The sequence below is a fragment of the Haliaeetus albicilla genome, chromosome 9 (assembly GCF_947461875.1).
Source record: "Haliaeetus albicilla chromosome 9, bHalAlb1.1, whole genome shotgun sequence".
Lineage (NCBI taxonomy): Eukaryota > Metazoa > Chordata > Aves > Accipitriformes > Accipitridae > Haliaeetus > Haliaeetus albicilla.
Window position 1 is genome coordinate 27,978,399 of NC_091491.1, and position 15,875 is coordinate 27,994,273.

The window sequence follows — 15,875 nt, forward strand, 5'->3', positions numbered from 1 at the left end:
ACGCTGTGGTAAGTAAGCGGAAAAATTTCATAACACCATCTGAATTCCTAGATTTTCTCTTGCAGAACCAATTTGTGGACAAAGTTTAGAAGAAGGTTTAGTGCCCTCCCCTTTTCCCAAGATCAACCTCAGTACGTGACATATGTAGATGTGGAACAAGGCAGAAAAGGCTGGCAAGAATGATAGAAACATTTTGTCCTCTCAGACAATTACAGGTTCCTGGGAAACACAGTGAAACTTTCAGTTATGACCCTCCCTGCTTCCCTGCACCAGGGATCCAGCCTTGTTTAAGGAAGAAAGAGACATCCAAAGCCCTGAGTGTAGTGCAGCTTCCATAAGTAGTCATGCAAACAAAATCAGCTGCGCTGAAAAGCAAGGCTATATGATAAATCATGACAGAACCTGTAAGTGACTGAGGACGCTGATCACAATAGCTACTAATCTGTAAAACAGGTCCTACGGCAGTAGAAAAAGCATGCTCCCATGGTCATTCAGAAGGGGACCAGCAGGTAAGCAACAGGGACAGCAGCAGGGCCACGTGCAAGTGCCCTACGTGCCCCCAAGCTCTGTAATTGTTTTACTTTGCCCTAACATGTGGGAAGCTAGTGCAACTTCAGTTACTATCACACTGTTTGTCTTAAACATATGTTTAAGTCTTACGTACTGTATAGTATGAATATTTGATATGAAAACATACAATACCTTTACTGTGTAGTTGAAGTGCTTTGCAGTTTGCATGAAACGGTGAAAGCCATCAGTTTCCTTAGTTGCTACAGTAAAAACTAGTAGTTTATCTGAGGGAGAAAAAGAAGGAACATGTTTTAATACGTTTTCAGGCCACAGTTTGTAACGTAAAAATGCACTGAACAGCACTGGATCAGTGGGCTTTATGACTTGCCAGCATCTCATTCAAAAAGAGGAGGCAAATACACTGTCATATTATAGGCATGAGACATTATCAAACAAGAACTACTATGGAGAAGGGTGCTGTATTTTAAATTATCCTCAGGAAGAGGAAGCAGAAAAATCTATCTGCTCTGTAAACAACTAGCTCAAGACACGAAAACAAAGCCAGTATGACTACTGGACAGGAAGGAATCTTCAAAACAAAAACAACATTACTTTTCAGTCTGAGCTAATCCTGTGACCTCTTATCACAGGACTGAATGGTACCAGAGAACTTAACCCAACCTCAGTAACTCCCCTGAAAGCAAGTGGTCTATATTCTCTATATTCTTCATTAAAACGGCGGGGGGACGACAAAAAAAACAACACAACCATGGAAACCAGTCTCCCAACAGGCAGCGTTTAGTGCTTTTAAGCCCTTGGGCTGAGACAAAAGAGCAAGGGTTTTGGTTTTTTATTCAGAGCCTCTGTAAATTATAGCAGTGCTAATTTTGCCCTCTTACTGCATGCAGGCAAATGACTGTGCAACTAATTTCTTTTTCATATCGAAGGGCTTTTGACATAGTTCAAATGAGGCCACGAATTCCCACTAAACAGCTTCCCGATTAAACTACTGAACAACATTCAGCACCCTATGCAACATGCTGCATAATCGAGGTACATAATTCAAAGCTACGAGGAAGACAGTACCTCTATCCAACATCAAGTATTTAATCAGACCAGCCTGGATCCCAGAGCACGTTGCAGTTCCTCAATTTGGTCTGACTTCAAGCAACAGCTGCACTCTAAACAGAGCCCATGAGATCAATCCTTACAAGAAAGTAAAATTAATTGCCTCTAATGAGCATTCCAGACACAGTGCCTGTTGTTGCTTCACTTTCCCAAAAAATATCCTCTTGGTTTATCTTCTAGCACATGTTACTGTGCTCGAAGTGGCTGCTGTGAAAAACATTCCTATTAACCCTTCAGCCTTGTCCACCACCACAGACTTAGCAGCCCTCAGACACCCAAGATGTCATCCTGAGTGTATTCAAATCAATCATCGCTTGCCATTTTGTTTTATTTGACACCAGCAAAGTTAACACACAAGATGATGATCTGCTTCCCACTTTGTAGAAGAAATGCACCTTGCAAGTTACTCATGTGATGCTCTGGAGCCAAGTACCAGGGCACTTCAAGTACACCTCTGCTCAGTCAAGCAAAAATACCTGTAGGAGCAGAGACATATCTTAACATAATCTGCATTATGTTGCAGGGCAACATAAAAAAACACTTGTTCCAATGAAATTCAAGTCTGTCTAAAATAGCCACAGCAGGCCAACTATGGAGACTAGTCTCAGGAGCCACTGATGTTTTTTCCACTGAAATAAGGCTTAGATTCAGCCCTAGTCAACAGGTCACTTCCAAGAACACTCCGACCAGGTCAGACAGTGGTCTGACTAGTCCATCCTCAACAGCAGCTATAACAGCATACATGAGGAAGAGCAAGGATAAGACAAGCATATATGACGCTTTTTCTGCTTTTTCTACCAGTCTCAGTTTACAGGTTTTCCTGACCTGGATGGGGTTTCCGTATATTCCAAAACACTCTGTCCACTTAATGACCTTGCTCTTACCTAGTCACTCCTTGAACCGATGTAACCTTTAAGCAGTGACAGCACCATGTGCCCAGTACCTACTCCAGAAAAAACAATGTTCTGTGCCTTGAGCAGGGCTCATACAGTTTTTATCTGACACTGCCCAAATTCTTCAGCTACAAACAACATCGCTACCTGTACTCCCCACTACACCCAATTTTGCATATTTCTCTCACATCCTGCCATAGATATTATTTTTGGGGGGGTGCGAGGTGGGGGGGACACACGACAAGAGGGCAGTGCTTCTTGTCCTCAACACTCCCAGTGAAGATTTTAACTGCTGGCGCTACTGAACCAGACTGACACTCCTGCAATACAATACACAGCAAAGAAGAAACTGGAAGTAGTTGAAACGCTTCCATCAACTCAACTTGAACACCCAAAAACTTTAGGAAGACAGTTTTCACAGATTAATTGCTCCATCTTTTTCCCACTTAAGTGCTAGCAGCCTTTTGTAGGCAAGAATCAGAAGAACCCATGAGTCCATCTCAATGGCAGGAGGACCTCCACAGAGGATTCCAGTGCAATGCGTTCACAGATGCACTGACTCACAGACAAACACAGCAATAATGGTTCAATACCTTCAAAATCGTTTATTCTAAAGGTCATGCAATCTAAAGTAATTCTACAGGAGTCACCACAGAATGAATAAAGAACATATCTTAGACTATGACTAAAACAGAACTGAAGACAGAGGACAGGATTTTTCTCTATGGAACAGATTAAGTTATGATTAATTTTTGTTCAAGCACTGCCTTTTCAAATTAGAGGCAACTGGAAAAAATCTGATCATACCAGACTGCACCACCAAGCCAAGTGAATCCATTATTGAGAGTTTCCTAGGTGACCAGTCAAGCACTGACTATAACCGTGGAATTTGGTTTCAAATAGACATATTTCACACCTACCCCTTCCTGAGGAATGCTAACAGCAAGGATTTCAAAAATCTGTACTTGACAACATGATGTAAATGACAAAATGTGGGTGGCATCAGATTCCTCCCATAGTCACTAAGTAAAAGAAAGTATTAAATCAATGTACAAGTACAGTTTGGGAAGCAAAAAATAATCTCCTGTTCTTTATGAGATATTGCTACTCTCTTTTAATGGAACCCACAATAATTCCACCCACACATTGTTCATGTATTTCAAGAATCACTATGGAGCCCTCATATGTTACTTGAGTTCTATGGAATAGGAGGAAAGAGAATGACGTGCTAAATCATAAGGGATTTTAACCAATCTATATAAAACAGAGAAAGCTGAGCAGACAAATAATGCAGTTTATATTGACAGGAAACTGCAAAAGAACCTGTATTATACTCACAGCCAATGAAGTAATCTAAGTAGGCTACCTGAGTTAGGTTTGCAAACAGTCACAGAACAACAGGAAGCTGTTTTTATAAAGGTATTATTCACATTGGAAATGTTTTCTTTTTAGCATACGTGCCAATGGTCAGTTTTTTTAAATTACAGATGAAGAGGTTTAAAAGGCTTTATTTCCATGTCTCTGCTGCACCACAGAATTTTAGGTGCATGTGGTACTTAAATAATTTTTAAGTGCAGCAGAAGTGTAATTATAGCATTTAGAGTCCATTTAGAATTATAGTTTCTTTATAGACTTCTTAGTCTTTGTTGGGGTGGGGTTGTTTGGGGTTGGTTTTTTTTGGGGGGGGGGGGAAGTTGTTTGTTTGGGGTTTGTTTCTTTTTTGTGGGTTGTTTGTTTGTTTGTTTTAAAGTAATCTGTGTCTGACCAAAGAGCAGAGAAACATGCTTTTTTTTCTGTCTATAGTGTGTATGGACAGACAATGCAAAGTGCATTAAATGATAGCTACCTTGGCACATTACAGAGGGTATTATTAATCAAATGAGGAAAGCAGCACCATTCTCTTCTAGCTATTAAGACATTACAAAAATATTAATGTTACTCCCGTAGGCTGCTGTGACTTTATTTAGATGTAAGTGGCGACTTGCACCAATTTTCCTGGCAGAGTTCCACTAAGTGTAGCATGGGAGATACTTGTTTCTTCCCATCGAAGTGAGTGAAGAGAATGCTTCTGACCACCAAGTACTTCTGCTGATTTCTTTTTAAGCTTTTAACTTCATTCACTTTGAAAAATCTACTCCTCATTTGCTACATTTAGGTACAACAATCTCTTAGAACACCTGTCCCATTTGTGTCTAGTAACGCAAATACAAAGTGACTTTCACGAGCTCGCCGGAGTGTCAATGTGCAAGTACAACACAGATCCCAGGGGAGTAAGTTTATCCAAGCGCCATTTCCATTTCAGGATGTGCTCAGCTACATCAATTTTAGCTGCAGCCACCCACAGGGTCCCTGCTGTGCGGAGCAGGTTTGGTACCACGAAGAGCCCTGCCAGTGCAGAGGTTCAATGCGGCACCAGAGCCTTTACCACAGGCTGAGTCACATGCAAATGTCGCCCCGAGAGGTTGAGTGACTGGTCCAGAGTCCCCAGCAGCATCGCTGTGCCGGCTCTTAGGGCTCCAATTGCGCAATGAAGACCTAGGCGTAGCAGCAGAAAGCTGTCTCCAATTACTCAGACCCCAAGTTACCACTGTGACCCAGCACTCCCCAGCCAGCGAGCCGCAAAATTCTCAGTCTTTGCAAAACCCCCATGATGAATTCTAGCAGCAGCTAGACACTTCCTGCTTCACCAGCCGCTTTGGCACAAACCCCTGCTCTGCTCTGCCCTCCACCTACACGTCTACCCTAAGGAGCTCTGCCGTATGGTCTTCCATATAGACTTGAGCTATCCAGTTTCTTAAATCTGACTATCCCCCTCACACGAGGGGACAAACACACGCTCAGTAATATTTTCCAACAAAGAGTAACAACATCCTCAAGCTGCAAACATATACAAAACCAAGCACACAGCAGGCGGTCGCAGCCCTCCACACTTGCAGGGTTCTGGGACGCCGCAGAGGGCACGGGCTGCCCGGCAGGGCTGGGCTCCCCTGGCACGCAGCCTGCCTGAGGCATCTTGGCAGTCACTGGAGGGGATTACCAAACTTGGCATTTATTTCCACAAGTGAAGTCAGTTTGTGTAAAAAGGAAATGCAAACCCTATACTGAAGTTCAACAGGAAGGCATGAAAAAAAAAATCTCTATAGAGCTTCATGCCATGTTTGAGGGTGCTGAAGTTACTAGAGTGCAATTATTCCAGACAGCTTTCCGATAGTTACATTCACAAAACAGGTGCTCTGTTTCGAAAACAAGCCTGAGAGAGCACGCATTTGGCCAAGACAAGTATATCCAGTAACAAACAGAATCCATTTTTACATGCAAATGAGGAAACCCTTCAACACTCGAGTTGTGAAAAACAACACTGCATAGAGAGCACATGCAGTGTATTAGGAAATCCAGTGGAAGTTTATCAAAATATCTCACTCTTTTACTCAATCTTTTGTGCTGCTATCATCAGGGATCTGACAGTATTATAAATATTTATTTCCAGAAATAAGAACTATAAACCAGAGCCTTTGTCTTCAGTGAATTGCCTGGCAAGGTCTCAGCCAGGAATTGCCATGGCAGGAGTGCTTTAAGTAGCAGTGACCTCTCTCCTTGTACTTTGGCAAAGAAGCACGCAAAGAACTGCAGTCATTCCTCGCACACCCACGTGGTTCTTATTTATCTTGAATGAACATTGACAGAGATTACTACATAATTTCTACCAGGGGTTGTGGGTACTAGTACAGTAGCTTCAGAGCAGCCAAAACTGAGGATATTGCTCACAGCCACATGGGAGCTGACATTTAGTCCTTGGATTCAAGTACCGTGCACTTCTCTGGAGTAGGAGTGAGCTGTAAGATCAAAGGACATCTGTGCGTGGTACCAGATTATGCCATTAAAATCTATCTCTATCTTTAAAACCAGTGGCTTATAATGGTAAACAAATGATGTTTGGTTCCTAGAATACAGTTTTATCCATGTTCTAGTGTCTACATAAAACACAGTCTACTTTCCCATTTGCAGATTACATCCCACCCAGAACTGCTCAACAGAGTAACAACTGTGCATCAACCTCTCCGTTAAATTAGCAAAGAGATGTACAATTGCAAAATAATTCACCAAAGGTTTCCAGCAAGCAAATAAACAAATTGCTAGAGATCATGGAAGAAGCTTGGGAACTGGAAGCATACTAGGAACACCTCTGTGGATTTAATAAAAAAAAAAATTAAAAAAAATACATACACGCTGCCAAAGAAAGGTCAAGTGGTAACCTTGGCAGTGATCTGCACAATCTTAATCTAAGACATATGCTGGGCAGACACCTGGAAGAGAAGATGGATGAGATGGATACCTGGAAGAGGCACATGGACACATCCAAGCCCATTAATAATAATAATAGGCATAATTACATAGTTTTATTAGGTCTCCTACATCTCTGGAGATGTGGGAGACCAATGGTACAGTTTCCCACAAAAACAAACAAACAAAAAAACCCACCAACAAACAAAAAAACAACCAACCCACAGACTGGATTTAGCTTGCCTTTACACCACATAGGAGCATGCTTCTCCATCACTGGAGAGATGTACTAAAGCACAACACAACTGAAAAAGTGTTTTCAGCCTGGACTCCTCTCATCACACTTCCAGAGCAAGCTGAACTGAGAAGTAGCTGTCAGAGTGGCAGTGAACAGCCCCAACTAACTGCAGACTTCTGATTGCATTTCTGCTACTATTTATTGTTTCCATAGATCAACTGTTGAAAAAAAGAAAGAAAATAAAAGGGGGGAAAAAGCTGTTTGGTTAAGTTTTCAGTATGCCTGTTTATTTCCAAGGCAGGCAACCTACCCCCATGTATAATCTTCTCCAATTTATGAGTCCTGACTTGCTACTTTCACTTCCAACTTCTGTACTCAGCCAGTAATGGGAAGGTCAACTAGAGGAATTGTCCTCAACAAGTTCTACTTCCCTTCCTTATGCACCTCACCTAAAGCACATAGTCCATCAACAAAATCCATGTTCTGAGTCTTTTACAGTAGTTCAAGTTAGAAACAAAACGTAACTAGCAGTTTCCTTGCCACTCTGTTCCCCTAAAAGGGGAATATTTCTGTGCCTGGAAGAGAAATCACAGTCCTCAGCTCTGCCCTCAGCATAGCTGCTTGCACACCAGAAGCTCCTGGTGGGTGCTTTCCAGCATGTCACCAGCCCTGTTTGGAGAACATGCTGTTTTAATATCATTGCCCTGATAAGCTATTGAGTACAACACGTTTGAGTTATCAAATAAAAGGATAATAGTGCAGGCTGAGCTGTGTGCAGGTCAGCTTACAGTACGTGAAGGCATGATCCATAACTGGGATTCAAGATCTAGAGCTGCTCATAACTTCATGATAAAACTGGTTAATTTTGGAAGAATAAAACTTTAAACACTATTTATGAATACAGTGTCGCTATACAACTAATCTCCCATAATTTTTCTAACAGGTGAGTTATATTGCTGGAAGATATCCTGGAAAATGTAAAATACTCTACAATATCTTCTGAACAAGACAAAACTTACTGAGATCAAAAAAGATGGCTGATATAAAGCCTGTTGGAAAATATCTTATTTAGAGGCTCAGTTGCTGTTTCCTCCATAAAACTGAATAACGTAACAGTCTGAGTTCCCAATTAATTGCAAAACAGTGTAAGAGCTTTTAAAGAGAATGCGGCACGAGGTTTAAGCCCACAATAGTAAACAAAGCATGCAAAAAACTGAAATGGATCATTGGGCTACACAATACTGTATGGAGTCAATACAATCATGATAACCAATTCTCTTCCCATGCAGTTTTGATGACTTTACTAAAACCAATTCATCCATATCCTTCCAAGCCCTGTTGAAGCTCTGCAGATAGCTAGAGGGTCACCGATGGTACCAACAGCAACTTCCCTTTCCTATTTATAGGGACTCAGACCATATGTTCAAAAACCAAAGAACTATTAAGCCAACTAAAAAGTTGAAATATCAAAGAGCACTTTCAAAATCCAGATTTTTAGCAAAATATAATCTTCCACTTATCATTCAAGAAGGCAATATTAGACTCCTCAAAAAGAAATTTTTTTTTTTCCCCTATAAATAGCAGTTACTGCCTAAACTTAAGATTCTACATCAAATAAAGCTTTTGCAAACCGGCATACTCTGAAAAGATGTCAAACAGCTGAAGACAGGAGAAACCCATCATATACAACATAATCAAGATTGTAAGTTATACCTACATACATATACTAGGTTAATGTAATCCAGCAGCAAACAAAGATCTTAAGTACACAACGTGAAAAAAAACAAATTTTAAACATATATATCTACCAGTGTCAGTCTGTATGATATACATACGGTCAAAGAAAGTAGTAAGGCAAAAAGAATAATTTCTGGTAAAATAAAATTTTTGGCATAAAGAGGGAAAAGACAGAGCCACCCGACAGCTGTTTATTTTCCCCCAGGATTCTTTAGAAACATGACAATGTGCTGAAATAGCAAAGATAGTCATCTTCTTTTCTCACGAAAGAAATGTGCATTACACTCCAGGAGGGGGAAAGACAACTGGTGCATAAACAATACTACTTCATATTTGGAAGTTCTGGGATTTTTTTAACCTGATCTTTATATTATACAGTCAACTTCTGTTCCACACAGTACACTTTGCTGCATGCTTCCACTCATCCCACAGTTTACTGCTTCCCAGAGAGGCAGGCTGGTTTCAAAGTCCATTAACCACAGCCATGATCACCTTGTAAGACTGGATCCTCTGCAATTTAATAGCATGCTTGGATTCCTGTTAAAAAGTATCCTTGAAGGCGAGACAAAATATCCTTGAAAAACTCATGAAAGGTTAGAAAGTAAGATTTAAAATAAAAGATTAAATTAGAATTAACAGATAGCAGGTTAAGAACAGTCATGGGTTGCCAAACACATAGTACATACTGATTTCCTACACCAACGCACATTCTTGTGTGAGAGAGATGGATTTCTAAGAACCAATGCTTCAAATAAATCTTAAAGGCCTGATTTTGAAGAAGCAGACCTTTCTGCACAGACCTCTTTGCAAGTTTGGTCTGTTTTCCTCTGGATCACAACCCTCCTCTTAATCACTGCACTTCAATACATATATGAATTATTGCAAAATACAAAGAGCAGCACAAACATTATGTCATTTCCAAAAAAGTATGAGAGTCTTCTTGGCTAGCTGTTAGCAGACATATACCTTCTCCACTTTAAACCAGACAAATTAAAACAAAGTAAATAGATGTCTGTCTTTTGATGGTATAAGCATAGTTATTGCAGAACTAATGTAGATACAGAGGTATCATCTCTGCTACCACCTGATCCTGTTGCAAATAGTTTATGACCACAATTGGCATTTATGATTATCAGGGATCACTCAATGCATGGGCTGTCCATGGATAATCCTTCCCGTGCTCCTCCAGGTTATTTGTGGACCTTGCTGAAGTTACAGAGCAATAGCTATTGGTATCAAAATTCCCAACACTGTCCCGAGCCAGGGAACAGGACTAGTAAAGGTAGAAAGTTTTCAGAAGCTGTCTAGGGAAAGAAATATAGAATGTATAATTGCCCAGTTTCAGTTACTTTTGAATAGCTGGTACTGTTGCAACTTCCTTAGCCACTGTAAGTGTTGCCTCTTACACAGTTCTCCCTCTTCTCATGTGTTTTAGAGGAACAAAGCAGCTAGAAAGTTAGCAGAAATGCACGCTTATATTAAGCAAGAGCTGCTCTGAATTTTCTCATATTATAGAATTTATGCTAGATTAGCACTTGCTAACACACAGCCCCTGGACAGGACACTAAAATTTTCTTCTTTTTATTTTTTTTCTTTTCTACTAACTGAATCCAAACTGGTTTTCCAAGACTTAGAAAGAGACTTATCATTCAAGAGTCCCATAATTGTTAAACACCATCTGCAATCTACATCCATTTACGAAGAAGTGAACAGTGCTACAGCAACTGTGCATTTCAGAATCTAAGGTTTGTTATGAAAACACTGAAGATTTCTCATGCAAAGAAAGTCTCTCATGCTTTAATTCACAACCCACTGGGATGCAAACAGGCATTTCCCTCTTCCATGCATACTGACTCAAAACAGCAAGCCTGCTGAGCTGCTGCTTACTGCCTATCTTTTATCACATCATTTCTGATGTCACATACATACAGCATCTAAAATGTTTACATGGAAATGATCAACTGTTGAATAGATCCAGTTCTAAAAAAATTTTAAAAAATTAAAAAAACACCACCCACAGACTGTATCTCTGTAACTATTTTTCTGTATATCTATATATGCATACATACACTTTCAGACAAAGATCAGTGATTACTCCCAGTATTAATACACAACTGATTTCAGAAAACATTTGAAAGCTGATTCTGTCTCCGCTCTTAATTTACTTTCTTTTAATTTAGTCGTATTGAATATACGGTCAACAAGAGCTCATTAAGACCTGTATGTGCACTCATCAATCAACCGTGTCAGTCCCGGGTGCAGCGGTGGCCGGTGCTCAGGCTCGCATTCATTGTAATGCAAGATTTCCTCATTTTCTAGCTGAACAAAACCAGATACAAACAGCAGTAGTTTTTCCATCAGCTTCAATGGACTTGGATGAGACCCTGTTTACTGAATCAGTTATTCTGCAGTAAAGCAAAGACACGTTCCTTAGCTCCCAGATAAGAAAAAAATTAGAATCAACTGTTTGTAAATTACATCATTGCCATGCATGAAGCAACTCCTCCAATAAGAGCTGCCTAACTTCCTGACAAGCAGGGAACAGATAGGTTACAGCTGTTTATTAGTGCCCAGATAGCAATCAAACCACAAAAATCTTCTTGAGTGAAAGTGGATGGAGTCATGGCACAGGCTGGGTCTTGCTTGAACATGCCGACTGGATCACCCTGCTATAAACTGTCAACGGGGCTGTGCAGCTGAGAGCAGGACACAATTAACATCAGCTGTCTAAGTGAGAAAGTTTACTCAGCTTCTGCCTTTTCGTAGCCTTGCCCTCACTGTCTCTCATAAACATGCATCTAGAGAAGAGCATGCTTCTTCTTAAGCCCTTGTTTAGCAAATCCAGCTGTTTAAACAGAAGCAGTCACACACAGCACCAGGCATTGTTAAAGTCCATTCTCCGAAGCTAATCAATCCATCAATGAAACTCAGCAGTTAAGATCTGCAACAGTTTCTCCTTAGACTAGTCTTTGCTTAAAAAATAAAAATTTTTTAAAAAAGAGAGAGAAATTGGAACTGGGACTTGAGCCATCCCGAAGACACGTAACTCTCCTTCATGCCTGCGCTGTGGTTCCTGTTGTCAGTGAACGCTACCACCCCGATTAGTCAGTTCATTTGAAAAAGATGCCCTACAGCTTCACATCTGGCCCTACATCCAGATACTGGACATGTAAAATTCTGCAAACAGAAACACAGGCCATGCAACCCTGGAAAGAGAAAAAAACATACTTTTCAAAGACCCCTTTTCTGTGTGAACAAGCAACTTTAACTCCACAGTTGTGAGATACAGGTGGTGCCCTGCCTCGAACAACTCAGTCCTTCAAATCATGAAAGAGCACCAAAAACATCTGTCCTACTTCTGACACATGACACCATGACATGTCACGTATGACATATTTAAACATGCTTTTAACATCAAAAACTTGACCCAGCAACTTCAGTTATTGAATTTATGGGCCTGGTCCTGATACTAACATGTGTACAATTGCTTTAGAGTGATCTAAAATAGAATTAGTAAACTGTTTACGAGGACAGCCTAACAAAAGACTTTTGCTGTATTAAAGTTTCATGTGAACTACAAAACTAAACAATCCTTTTTTTTTTTTTTTTTTCAGAAAAAAGTAAAAAAATTACAAAAGCAAATCTATCAGATACTGATTATTTTCTGCACAGCTGATTTCAGCAAGAACCCCTAATGGGCTCATTCAGTACATTAACACTTATACCCACAGGTACAGAATTAATTCTCAGAGGAATGGCACTTAAATGCCAAACCTATTTTTGTTCAGCATTTTTCTGTCTTTTTTACTTACAGTTTATATGTAGTATTTGTAATTAATGCAAACGTCAGCTTTAAAAATATACTTGCGGTTACTTTGCAAGAATCAGTGCTACCATCAAAAAGTACTCCCCACCCCCACCCTTTATTCCTCCACATCTAAGAAAATCCATGGTGGACCAACAGATTTGCCACTTGTCTAAGAAGGAACCCTGGAATACTTTCAAAGGGCAGACCATAAGAACTGGTGAGCCAACCACTAAAATAAAGTGGGGTTCTTCAGAATTGTCCTATAAATTTGAATGTAATGTTTTAAGCCAAGGCAGAGTTCCACTGTTTAGCCTTAAACTATTAAGGAAACTGGTCTGTAATTACTTTGTACTCCATTATAAAAATAGTCATGTGTTTTAAAAGAAATTATACAGTAATCCACAGTATCTTTAATTTTGGTTCAAGCAGAGACAGAATGAAATGATCAAATATGTCAACTGTATAATTTGTCAATAATCTAAATATTTCAACAATTAGTAGGTACCTAAGTTTCTGCAGTCTCAGTGCTCAGTTGGAACCAGTATTTTATTATATGAAAAAAGGCACACAGGCATGCACATACACTGAGAACATGAAGAAGCCAGATTACTCTGATGATCAAATAGAAGATTTACTCTGTTTCTTTAGTGGACTTGTCATTTGTTTGTTTTTCCTTCTACTACAAATTGTAAAAGGAATTCTAGCTCCTGGAAAAAAAGAAATCTGGGATGAAACGGTGACCTTACATATGTAGTCTCCTCATGACCAGTATCATCCATATTTTGAAAACTGAATTCATCTTAAGGAAATACTACAGAAGCAGTTCTATCAAACCACGTAAAGCCACTTGTGGTGTCAGGCTGTGCTTGCAAGCACGTATTCCTTGACGATTAAGTGTCAATTTATTCTCTAGAGCTACAACATTCCCACACATACAGACACATTCCTGCTACTGATCTGTTTGGTCAAGTTGTGTTTTGTGCTGGAGAGAACCACACTCTATTTTTAAATTAAGCGGGAACAAAAATATCCTTCACTTTCAAACTTGTTTGCCTTGCAACTGATCCCTCAAAAACTATAAAACTGACATTATAAATGAAACCAAAAATGCCCTTATTGTGACCATACTTACTCTTCATGACAAGGGAATTGACCTGAGCAGCATGTCAAGTAATTTACATTTCAGACTAGCAGCAATACACAAATGGAAAGATACTGGTTTTGATTACACAATGTAACAGCGCTAATTCAACAGACCAACTAAACACTTCCCCATGAAGAGGCTTGAGTCACTTTTGCTTAAGTAAGCAGTGAGGGGAAAAAGCCAAGAACTCAGACATAAATCATAACTCTCCAGAATATGCCACCAACGTAAAGAAAACTTTGAGAAATAATCTGTTAGTTTAGATCCTCGACAGAAATGCATTTCACACAAAACCTCCCTGGTTCAGACAACCATGGTGGTTGTTCCACCATACCTTTACGCTGCAATTTACAGCGTCAAATGCTGATGATAAAGATCACAACTGTTTTACTTTTTCTTGTTTTAATTAGAAATGCATTTTACAGTCAAAGTTGCAATGATCTTGCCCAACCCCACTGCACATCGCAGAGAGAAGCAATGTCACATTCACCACTGTGGTCTACTGCCACAGCCTAAATGTTCCCTCCACCTAAGGAAAGAAAGAAAAGCCTGGCCAAAAAATTAAAAAAACAAATCCACTGTAGAGGTTTTATTTTGGAACAGAGACTGGTATTGTGCAGTCTCTAAACCAGGTGCTATGAAGAACTCAGACTGCCAACTTTGGGTGTCTTCAAGGACAAGTATTTTCAAGGGAAAAATACATGATGGAAGAACGACTTTGCTGCTTTGCATCTCCATAGCCATGTTCGCTTACTTTTAACTAATTTCCAAACACACACGCACACACCACTACGCACTGTTTCATTCGTTATTCACCATTTATTTCAAAGCTGGAGCCTAAAGGTATCTACACGAGTGATCATTACCCATCTGAAGTGGTGTACACTGATGCTACACGCATTCCTAAACACTCCCCGGCAGTGGGGCTGATGGTGCCCCCAGGTCACGGGTAACCCAGACCTTGTCCTCTGCTGGGTCTGGTCCCGAGCACATCACTCTCTGCCTTTACCCTTCACCTGTAAGAGCCAGGTGGCAGCTTTTTTGTACAGTCCTCACAAAAAAGGGCACAAAACTCCCAAGAGACCTAGAGGACGCTTCTCCCCAACACAGGTTTATGTAGCGGTTTTAGATACTGCGGTGACAAGATGGGGCAAAAGTAGCATCAGCAGAGAAGCAAGAAAGAGAAACTCAGGCAGAGGGACAGAGGCAGGCACAGAGTGCCATACTGACGGCCTCTCCTCCACCGAGCAGGCCAAATCTTTCAGTACTTCTAATAAGTACGTCAAGACGGTTGAATGACCAAATTCCCTTGTTTGTGCAAGGTGCCTCAGAGGGAAAGGCCTGTCGATCACTCCCCGTCACAGCGACCGTTTTGGCTGAGCCCAAAAAAGTCAACGGAAACGGCGACAGTACACGCTGTATCTCCAAGTGAGTCCTTGCACAGCTAGACCAGTCAGCAATTACTGCTCGAAGCATCTGCGACCAGCGTTTGACAGATGCCGGGGTGGAGGAAAGCGCTCCCGCAGCCTGCCGGGCTGCCCGCACCTCCCGGCCGGGCTGGCTCTGGAAAGCCACCCACGCTGCTGGGGCCCCCCCTGCAACAAACCCCCTCCCGACCCACCCTCCCACCAGCCACCTTTCAGGAGCACAGACAGACAGCAACCAACCACGGGGCCCACCTCGAAGCCTGCCCGTTTGCCACCGCCACCATCTGCGGCCCCAACACCTCAGCGCAGCCACGCTCCAGCCGGCCAAGTCCCCGCAGCCGCTCTGGGGAACAGACTCAAAGGCAGAAAAGCCATTTCCCGTGCAAGCGGCTGATGAATAAAACGTTTTAGGTGGGAACTGCATTTACGTCTGTTGCCAAGACCAGTGTCCGCTTCTAGTGCGATGACAAATGTCTTTTCCACTCACTCTCCGTGCGTCCTGGACTGCATTACGTGATAGCAACATGCATGCAGCAAGTACGGTGCAACGGAAATATTTTTGCTGTTGTCTTAACACAGAAACTTTTGTATCTTCACCATACAGGAGTCAGTGTTTCAGAGCTCAACAGTGCTCTTAGCGATTGCTTGAAGCACAAAGCTGAGGCAAAGGAGCACAGGAGGGATTTCTGCAAACACGGTTTGCCGCAGG

At 41.1% G+C, this 15,875-nt stretch overlaps 1 protein-coding gene across 3 annotated transcripts in view; it reads right to left on the reverse strand.

Annotated features, from left to right (window-relative positions):
* The window catches only part of PLOD2 (procollagen-lysine,2-oxoglutarate 5-dioxygenase 2), a 57,879-nt gene that overhangs the window by 39,429 nt on the left and 2,575 nt on the right, over positions 1–15,875 (reverse strand). For all 3 annotated transcript variants that reach the window (XM_069792263.1, XM_069792262.1, XM_069792264.1), the window contains exon 2: positions 703–794. In XM_069792263.1, coding sequence (XP_069648364.1) covers positions 703–794 — 92 coding nt within the window. The remainder of the gene's footprint in view (positions 1–702; positions 795–15,875) is intronic.